A 10,373-nucleotide genomic window follows, 5' to 3' on the forward strand; every position below is an offset into this window, starting at 1 on the left:
CATGAGGAAATATGGGGTGTCTTTATTGAGAGCCTTTAGTCGTACCTTCATGTCTGCTCCAAGCTATCATTTTTAACTGGTTATATAAATGAAAGTGAAATATTCACTTGTGGGATATGGTTGTGAGTGCTTACCTCCTTCACCCAACAAAGGTGTTTTTTTTTTCTAATCAGTAATACCTAAGCTGGAGGAGGGCAGTGACGTAGAGATGTAGGTAAAGGGAGTTGGATGTTTCAAATAAATTGCAGAAGCCATATCAGCACAGTGCCCGGATGTTCTTCGTTGCGTTGCCAGCCTTTCATTTGTCCCACTTCTGTTCCTGTCTTTCCCCAGGGCTTTGGGAATCTGCCCATCTGCATGGCCAAGACACACTTGTCCTTGTCTCACAACCCAGAGCAAAAAGGCGTGCCCACTGGCTTTGTCCTCCCCATTCGCGACATCCGCGCCAGCGTTGGGGCTGGCTTTCTGTACCCCCTGGTGGGAACGGTGAGTGAGTGCTGCAAGCAGAGAGCGCTGCTTGTTTACCCGTGCTTCTTAAATTGATTACTGAAGCCATCACGCAAATGCCGAATTAGCAGAGTTCATTGCTGAGGAGAAAGCTGGAGTCGGGCCCGTTACGATGAATCGTCTTGCTATGGACCATCTTGGTCTCAGTTCCAGGATGATGCTGTGACTGCTTGTACTGAATAATAATACTGTTTCCCAGTGGCAGTATGACCTTGACTGAATCCAGGATGGGCTTGATTCGTAGGCTGTGGTGGTGCTTATATATAATCACAACTGACTTTTTTGGGCACCTTTCACAGACTGACTCGGTCCTCCCAACAGCCCCTTTGAGGCTCTGCACCTCCCAGGTCTTCTCGACAGGCCTGGAGTTTATGCCTGAAATTCAGGGAATGCATCATTTTTGAGTAAAGAACTTTCCCCTTAAAATGTGAGTGAACCCTGTAGATATGAAAGGGGAGGGGGTTTATTTACACTTTGAGATGATTTGATTATCAAATCTTATCTTACAGGTTTCATGCATGTTTAAGGAGGAAAATTGCTAATAGGGAGGTAGAGGAAAGCTTAAGGACATACTTGCAGTTTGGACTAACTTTGTCCCAGGGTCTGCATTGATCCTGTGCCCAGGTTCCCCCACAGATCCGCCCAGTGTCCTACATCTGCAGATTGTTCTTACTGCAGTACAGGATCGAAATAGTAAACTAAGCCAATACACAAGTAAAGGAAACCAATAGACCTCCTTTTGGAGCTTCTTTCAGTATAGTAAGAAAGCAGTAGGAGGTGATATGATAGTTGAAAGTACGGAACATTAAAACTGAATCCACTTTCACCCCTGGTGGTTTTGGCTTTGGGCAGGTTATTAAAGGTGTGAGCCCTGCTCTTGTCAGCTCTCTGTGGGGCAGCATCATCGCGTCACAGTGGTGGTCAGACAGGGTGTGTGCACCAGTGCCCCTCAGCCCCTCCCTCCAGAGGCACAAGGCGTGCGTCGCTCTGCTCCGAGACATCAGTGCCTGGGGTTTGTAGAAATTCCCTTTCAGTAGGAACGTTAAACCATTTACCCAGCACCTCGAATATTGCAGAACGTGTGTTGTTTCCGGAGAAATTATCAGCACCTAGCAGCTGAAGGAGCAGTATTGTCGCTGCTACTTTGATGTGTGGGTGCAGAGGGGTGGCTGTAGAGACGAAAGCAAAGCTGAAAGTGTCAGGCTGGGATTTTCTCATCCAGAACAGACTCTCACCTTAGAAGCCCACCTGGACCAAGACGTCTCCGCACATAATCTAGACGCCTTAATAATTACTGTTCTTCAGGGTTTCTGATTGCCGTTGGGGCCTGAACAGGGTTCAGAAGCCTTGAGAGCATTTTATGCACTAATTCAAGGTGTGGTGGCTTCTTTTTGGAGTTTTATATCTAAGTTCCTATATGTATGTACACATACTCTTTTCTTTTAAAAACATTTTCTGATTATCAACATGACCAATGTTTAAGGGGAAAAAAGTCCTCTTTGGGAAAGAGTAGTACTGATAATTCTACTAATCGCTATTTTGGGGATTATCTTCAGAATTTTCTGCCCATGTGCACATGCGTGTCTACATCAGTGGGCACCTGTCCTTCATCTTTTTTATTTATTTATTTATTTTTATTTTTGGCTGTGTTGGGTCTTCGTTTCTGTGCGAGGGCTTTCTCTAGTTGCAGCAAGCGGGGGCCACTCTTCATCGCGGTACGCGGGCCTCTCACTATCGCGGCCTCTCTTGTTGCGGAGCACAGGCTCCAGATGCGCAGGCTCAGTAGTTGTGGCTCACGGGCCTAGTTGCTCCACGGCATGTGGGATCTTCCCAGAGCAGGGCTTGAACCCGTGTCCCCTGCGTTGGCAGGCAGACTCTCAACCACTGTGCCACCAGGGAAGCCCTGTCCTTCATCTTTAGTGTCATCTTCAGGCTCTTAGGCTAGGGCGGAGGACCAGTCCCTTCCTTTTTCCTCCTTGTCCCCACGCTCAGCAGTTGCTTATCTCTTACAGAATGTGAGAACAGAGACCCATGACAGCTACCTGTAGTAGGTTCTAGGAAGTATTGATTGGCGCTCAGATGTCAGAACCAGCTTTCGTGTTTTTTTTTTTTGCGGTACACAGGCCTCTCACTGTTGTGGCCTCTCCCATTGCGGAGCACAGGCTCCAGACGCGCAGGCTTAGCCGCCATGGCTCACCGCCCTAGCCGCTCTGCGGCATGTGGGATCTTCCCGGACCGGGGCACGAACCCATGTCCCCTGCATCGGCAGGCAGACTCCCAACCACTGCGCCACCAGGGAAGCCCTCTATGACATTTTTATAGTTAAGTTGTAGAAGTTCCACTTAAACTCTTTTCCTGTCTAGATCTGATTTGAAACTTGTATGTATGTATTCATTATAAAGGACATTGTTACAGGTTAAAAATATACTGAGTTTTCCACTTACAAGCCTTACAGATTTATATCTAAGTAGATGTTTGTCAAAGCCAACTCTTTAGAAAAATAAGCAAGTGTAACTAAAATCCATGAGCATTGCAAGTTCAGGTTTAGCAGGCCAAATTGGACCAGTAAGAACAGTGATTGTAAAACCATCTAGATTAGGTACAGAAATGTCTTGGCCCAAGTTAAAGGATACTGATTCCTAATGTTGTGTTGCTGAAGCAAAAATAATATGGGTATCTACACAAGACTCATTAAAACAAAATTAAACAGCAGACAAGCCCTGCACCTCCTTTTGGTTTTGTGATGTGAGGACCGAGGGGGTGAATAACTGACTCCTCAGCCCCCCCAGCACCTGCCATTGTGGGACGAAGGTGGAGGCACTTCCTCAGCCTCTTATTGCACCAGGCTGTGTGGGAGCCCATGAGGAAATCTGGTGTTTGGTTTGCTGGAGGACTCCAGGGTTTCTCTCTGAGATCATAACAGGATCAGTGACTTGGTTTTTAATATGTAACATGAAGAGTGCCATTTTATGGTTAACTATAAAATAATATTCTGTCTTTGTGCCTTGAGCTTTCTAGCTGAAGGGAAGGTGAAAAAAAAATCATATTAAGTTTGTTTGTAATGCTATTTTGCATCTCCTAGATGAGCACCATGCCTGGACTCCCTACCCGGCCCTGTTTCTATGATATTGATTTGGACCCTGAAACTGAGCAGGTGAATGGGCTGTTCTAAACAGGTAAGTTGTTTCTGGTGAAAGTTCTGCTTTTTTCCTTATGAGGCATGTTTATGAATTCTAGGACTCCAGCTAAAGCTATGAAAGCGCAAATTCAGGGCTTTCAAAAGATTTCTTTCCAGACATCAGTGAGAGGAGAGGGAGCAGTAGTGTAACCAATGAATGAAATACTTACATTTCAACATTTTTGGAAGAAGAGCAGGGTTCATCACAGTTTGGCAGCGTAGGGTGGAAAGGCGCCATCCAGTGAACTAAGGAGGGACCCCAGTGGAGGTTAGACCCCCTCTGTGGAGCCCCAGGAGGCTCCGGGCTTGGAGCTGATAGCACACTGGAGGGCAGGAGCAGCTGAAGGTCTGCATACTCTGAATAGACAGTTGGCACACAAGAGTGAGTAAATGTCCCAGAAAGTAGAAAAGAGAAGGAAGCAGGACCAGTCCAGAAGTTCTTGGGTCTTAAGTGAAGGGCCCCCAAGTACTCATCACAATGAATGGGCCACCCCTGGACATATCCAGGTGAAATTTCAGAAGCATCAAAGATGAAAATCCTAAAAATCCTCTCCAAAGAAGAAGAAATGGCTTTTGCCTATGAAAAAAACTGAGAATTAGCCTGAACCCGTCTTCTTATCAGCAGTAAAAGGCTTCTAGACAGTGGAGGAATGCCCTCCAGGTCTACGGGGAAAGATGACTTTCCACCTGTGTTTACACCCACCAAATCTATCCAGAGGTTTTCAGACACGCACAGTTTGGCACCCCGACACCTCTTCCTAGGAAGGGATTTAGCAGTGTACTCCGGCACAGCGAAGACCAAAGAAAAGGGAGACACGGTTTTCAGGAAACCAAAGCCTGGTCTGGACTGTAAAGAAGGGGAGTCCTGACAACTGCAGGTGACCCAGAGTTACAAATCCCACATGGAACAGGAGAAGGGAGGAATTGAGAAAGAGTAGAGAGAGCTAGAAAGACAAGGGTGTCAAAAGGGTAATTATGCAAAAGAAAAGCTCTAACATTGTTTAAGAATGTAAAGGTCCAGGTGGAAGCAAACCGTGGCCATCATCTGGGCAACTGTAAGGGTGGTTGCTCATAGAAGCACCTCTGCTTACACAGCAGAGAGACCATGTGCTAGATGCTGGGGGAGCACACAGAAATGTCATCCTGGCTCATGCTTGGTCTGCCCTTGAACAGTATTCACACAGCCATAATGTAAATGCTGTGCATTGTCTTCAAGTCTATGGACAGACCCCAGAAGAGCTGGCAGTGGGAAGGGAGGTAAATGTTGACAACTTTGACAGTGAGAGAGGGTGATGGTGCTGTGTGGAAGGGAAGAGGAGATGTTTCAGCGCTTAGAGAAAACTATTTCTTGTTTCATTTTCCTTCCAGATTGTCCATCTTCAAGAAGCAACTTTGAAAGTTTGGCCAGTGTTTATTCAGGCCTCCTATCGGGAAGTGTGTGGAAGTTGAGAGAAGTCAGTCCCGGCCCCGAAGATTTTCTGAAAAATAAGTAGTGGGAGTTTTCCCAGAAGCCTTTCTTCAGTCTTAATTCCCACCATTGTGTATAAATCAACACAAATCATTCATGCACATGCCTAATTACTTTACTGCATCCATAGAATAAAAGTAAATAATTTTGCAATCTCGGTGTTCAAATATAAATTGTAGCATTAACAGACTGCTGCCCTAGCTCTGCTGTCCTGTGTGATCTGGGAGACCCCTTGGACTGAAGAAGCAAGTTGTAGTGTGTACTGTATGATACATTGTGTTTAAAGGGGGAAAGGTGCATGGCTTGTGTGTTTCTGGGAGGACAGGAGACCTCCTGAGAGGGCTGAGAGAGAAGTAGAATCCAGAGGACATGCCTTTTTGTCATATTCTTTTCTGTATTGTTCTTTTTTTTTTATGCCGAGAAAGTATTGCTTACACAGGTTTTTGTCCTGAATTTCCTTAGAATTCCCGTTTCTGTCACAGCTTTAGCACCATTTTTTTTTTTAATTTATTTTATTTATATATTTTTTTGGCTGCATTGGGTCTCCGTTGCTGCGTGCGGACTTTCTCTAGTGGCGGAGAGCAGGGGCTACTCTTCATTGCCGTGCACGGGATTCTCACTGCGATGCCTTCTCTTGTTGCAGAGCACGGGCTCTAGGCAAGCGGGCTTCAGTAGTTGTGGCTCACAGGCTCTAGAGCGCAGGCTCAGTAGTTGTGGCACATGGGCTTAGTTGCTCCACGGCATGTGGAAGCTTCCCGGGCCAGGGCTCGAACCTGTATCCCCTGCATTGGCAGACAGATTCTTAACCACTGTGCCACCAGGGAAGCCCAGCACCATTTATTTTTAATAAGTCCTCAGGAAGGATGGTCATACAGCATTAACTGTAGGGTAGCTCTTTCTGCTCTGTTGGTTCAGCACATATTTATTGAGCTTCTACCCTGTGCCTGAGCTCTCTCTCCCTCCCTACAGGATGTTTTTTCCCTCACATGTTTTCCCTTCTCTTCTTGTTCTTTATCTTCTAACTCTGTTCTTCCTCTCCCATCTTTCCTCCCTTTTCCCCTTCTTCTTCCTGCATTGGATCCTTCCAGAAGATGTTGCATCCCCACCGGCGCCAGTGCTAAAAGACTGCTAGCATGGGCAGAGCAGTGTTTTTCCTGGTGTCCTTGGTTTTATTATTTTTAATCCCCTAGGTGTGATTGTAATAGTGTCGGTTTTGCAGTTTAAAGAAATGATGACAGTGCTTTGGAGGGCATATGGCAAAGGGGTCATGAGCACGGAGCCCCAGCTCCACCATGCTTTGTATACTGCCTGGCACATTGTACACACTCAGTGATGTCATTTCCTGTTCAAAAGCATCATTTGGGCCCTGTCTGCACAGAGTTCATTGTTTCTAGTGTTTTTTAAAATGTCCTATAAAACCTCATCTGGATGGGACTTTCTGGGAATTCAATTTGTAAACAGGGGAAGAAAGCAGTCTATTGTCAGACGTGGTGACTTAAAGATCACCTTAAGGAATTCAGGCTTCCTCATATCACCAAAAGCCATGTGGGTTTATTTATTTATTTAATTTAAAAATTTTTCTGGTCGCACCCCACGGCATGTGGGATCCTAGCTCCCCGACTGCACCCGCTGCATTGGAAGCCCGGAGTCTTAACCACTGGACCACCAGGGAAGTCCCTGCTGTGTGGGTTTAAATCTTTAATATTGATAGAAGTAGTGAACACAGTTGGTGGGAGAGGGTAAGTGGAGGTTTATAAGGCAAAAAAACAGCCCTAATACAATAAATAAGCCAAATTGTCTTTACCAGGTATTGCTTGGAGTGAATGGACTAATGCAAGAATTTTCCTAGAAGTAAAATATGCCTTCAGTAAAATTTCAAATAGTACAATTTGCTCTTTCCACTTGGCAATATACCTTGGAGGTCTTGCTCCATCAGCAGTTTGGGATTCATCTTGTTTCATATGGCTGTGGAGTATTTAAACAGTCCTTCTGATGGACACTTAACCATTGTTTCCTGGTTTGGTAGCTACAGGCCCAGGCTGTGGGTGAATAGGGACCAGGATGGGAGAAACGGTATGATCAGTAGAGATCAGATAAATAAGCAAGTGATTTTATTGGCACGCTGTATCTGGTGATGTTAACAAGATAAGCTGTAGGTAGGATAATTTCTCATCAGATTGGAGATATATTTAGAGCCTGTTTCTCATTATATAATGAAAAGCTACTAATTGAGTAGCAGACAATGATATGGGTAATAACTTACTAACTGTCACTTAAGTGAGTTCAAGGATGACAGGTTTCTTTCCTGTATGAGGTACTGGATACATTTTTTTTTAACTCAGATATGGCATCGGGTTCTAGTTGTATTCTAAAGAAAAACGACAGTGCAGTATTTTATTTATAGTTCTGTACTCTGTGAGTGTGTGTGTTGGAGGTTGGAGATGAGTTATATGTAATACACCTTACAGAAATCTGCCCTTCAAATACAAAATCAATTCACCTCTTACCTCAAACCACTCTTCAGTTCCCTTTCAGTAGTCGGTTTTTTTTTTTTAAGAAAAGCAAGTGGGATAAGATCTTACAAGTCCTTAAGATGGCCTTTATTGCTTTTAACCTATCGCTGATTTCATTTCCAGTTACTTCCTAATAAGACAGCTATTCTACCCTGTCTTCATCTAGATAAGCTCATCTTATTTTTGCCTGAAATTGTTGCAAACTCCCAGATCTGCTAGATTTGAGAAAACTTGGATCTCAATAAGTAATTGCATCTCAGTTGGTTATGAGTGGCATGGATTTCTTTTGGCTTGTTTAAAGTTCAAAACTGACAGTAAGCAGGGTTAGTAACTCATCTGGGGATATAAAACATCTTCACAGCCTGGTATTCAATGAATGAACAAAGATAAATTGAATTCTTAATTATAACTACTATAAATTAGATGCTTCTGGATTTTCCTGTTTTACAGCTCTTGTCTCTAAGATCTTGACAGCTTAGATTCAGCTTTGCTGTTGTGTCCTAATAGTGCTTTGCTTAATAAGTTTCAGTGGAAGCTATAGAAACTTAGAGGTAAAATATATTCTTGGAAAAACATCCAAAAATGGGTAACTGAGGTTTACTCTCAAAGATCATGATCCTATTGAAGAAAAGAGTTAAGTACAACTACTTTTCAGTAGTTCTTCCCTTCATCATAATAGGTTCTTCATCTGCCTGGGAGGGGCCAGAGGAGAAGGCAGGAATTGTGCATCCCACGGGACCTCACCTCTGGAGCTCCCAGGAATGCCGTTGTAGGTAACATTAAGCCCACTCTCATTGTAACACCTTTCATTAGTGTTAAATGCATTGTACACAATGGATTATGTGTACAAATAAATGCTTATGGTGCTTTTCACTAAGGCTAGGAACTTGTTTAAAGACTCAAAATGTGTGAAAATACACAGCCTACCTAGTCAGGCAGGAGGGTAGATATTGCCTGTGCCCTTTGCTCTGATCAGGACTGGAATTGTGAGGAAAGCTGTCTCCTATTCTCCATGCCCCGCTTGAGAGGAACAAGGTTAAGCAGCCACCTAGGAATATCCTGAAGGGAAACATGGATAACTTGTAAGCTACTTATTCTTGGAAATATATATAAGGTATAAAGGATGGATGGGGCTGGGTTCCTGTGTTCTGACCTCGATGGCACACAGGTTGCATCATCTCTGCCTGCCTTCTAGATACTTATGAAGACACGGGTTTGTGTCTTGGGCCTCTGAGAGGATTTGGCAATGAACCCTTTGATACCCAAAACTTTTCCAGGAGTGGGTTTGGGTGTAATGAGGTTTTTCTCTCTCAGTTCATGTAATTTTCTCGCCAAACGAGATTCACTGCACAGTTTTGAATCCTACTTTTAAAATGTGGTATCTGCTGTGACTTAAATATTCAGTGGGGCGATTTATAATGGGAGTACCATAATTTAAAATTGGATTTTGCTACTTTGCGTCTGAGAAAATGGGAGGCTTATGACCCTGGTCCCCTCCCCATCTGCCAGCCCTCTCTTTTCTTGGTGGCCCCCGATGTGGTCGCGCGCCAGGGATTCGCGCCAGGCTGGGAGCGCCCGTGGCTGGGCGAACTGCTCTCGGAAAGACCTTCCGATCACCCCCTCACCCTCCCCCGCGCCCACCGCCCCTAGCCCGGCCCCGTCCCGCGCCCGCACCCTCCGCGCGCATTGGTGCAGCCGGCTGTCTGTCCCCGCCCTCTGGGGGAGGGGGCGCCGCGGGGCTGCGTTCTCTGCAGAGGGCTGCTTGCTCCGGGTGCGACCGTGGCTTCCCGCCTACCCGTGCGCCCAGCCCAGCGAGCGCCCCCGCGACCTCGGCGACAGCGTCGACCAGGGACCCCGGCGCCCGCGGTAAGTGAAGAGGGCGAGTAGGTTGCAGGTAAAGGGTGCGGACCGGTGCACCTGCGCGGCAAAGTGGGCGGGAGGTGCCCACTGGACACCGGGAATCCGGGCCGCCCGAGGTGGCCGGAGTGAGAATCGGGAAGGTCGTTTGTCTGCAGAAATCTCCAGCCAGCGCGACCCTCGAAAGCTCTGCCCACATCTATCCTCTGCGCGTTACAGCTCGTGTTGCTGGTAGCTTTTTTCCTTCTTTCCCCTTTTGGGGGAAAATAGAGTGCCGGGTTCCTGGACATTATAATTGTGCAGATAGCTTGAAGCTGGGTTATGTCTTCCACGCCCGCCCCAGCACTTTCCTTTTTGAGTACTTTCTGCTACGCTCTAGCTCCTGCCATAAGGCGATTCAAGCCGAAGGAGAGACGCCCTCCTCCAGGAGAAAGCTTCGTGGTCCACACCTGGCGCTGGGTGAGATTCACTGCTTTCCCCAGGAAGTGGCTGCTCTTTGCCTCCGTGCTTCTCTGCTCACGGGAAAAGGGGAAGGGGTATTTTTTGTGGCAGTAGACTTGCGATTCTATCAGGAAATTACAACAGGGACTTTAAGATTGCCCAGGCGATAAAACTATTTGTGCAGGTTAAGGGAGAATCATTTGCAGTCTAATGTCCTGCAAAGTTTTAGTATCTACAGGCTGCATTTTCCCCATTTCAGTTAGGTTTTGTTTGGGTATTTATTTCTGCATCATGATATACATTTAAGTGAGCTTCTCAAGCAGTTGTCTTTGGGCAATCCAGATTAGTTTCAAATGATACATTCCTAAACATGATCCGATTTCAGTATTTCTATTAGCTATACAGCCTC

General features: G+C 45.8%; 2 protein-coding genes across 6 annotated transcripts in view; one reads left to right on the plus strand and one right to left on the minus strand.

Annotated features, from left to right (window-relative positions):
- MTHFD1 (methylenetetrahydrofolate dehydrogenase, cyclohydrolase and formyltetrahydrofolate synthetase 1) overlaps positions 1-5,306 on the plus strand; it is a 58,721-nt gene extending 53,415 nt beyond the window's left edge. For 4 of the 5 annotated variants that reach the window (XM_004262119.4, XM_033423457.2, XM_033423474.2 and 1 more), the window contains 3 exons: positions 334-486; positions 3,590-3,683; positions 5,054-5,306. In XM_004262119.4, coding sequence (XP_004262167.1) covers positions 334-486; positions 3,590-3,679 — 243 coding nt within the window. In that variant the 3' untranslated portion in view covers positions 3,680-3,683; positions 5,054-5,306. The remainder of the gene's footprint in view (positions 1-333; positions 487-3,589; positions 3,684-5,053) is intronic. The other variant, XM_049706369.1, reaches the window with a different exon arrangement.
- Positions 1-10,373, minus strand: part of ZBTB25 (zinc finger and BTB domain containing 25) — a 49,806-nt gene that overhangs the window by 2,639 nt on the left and 36,794 nt on the right. The gene's annotated exons all lie outside the window — the stretch shown is intronic.

The sequence above is a fragment of the Orcinus orca genome, chromosome 2 (genome assembly GCF_937001465.1).
Source record: "Orcinus orca chromosome 2, mOrcOrc1.1, whole genome shotgun sequence".
In the NCBI taxonomy this organism is placed as follows: Eukaryota; Metazoa; Chordata; class Mammalia; order Artiodactyla; family Delphinidae; genus Orcinus; species Orcinus orca.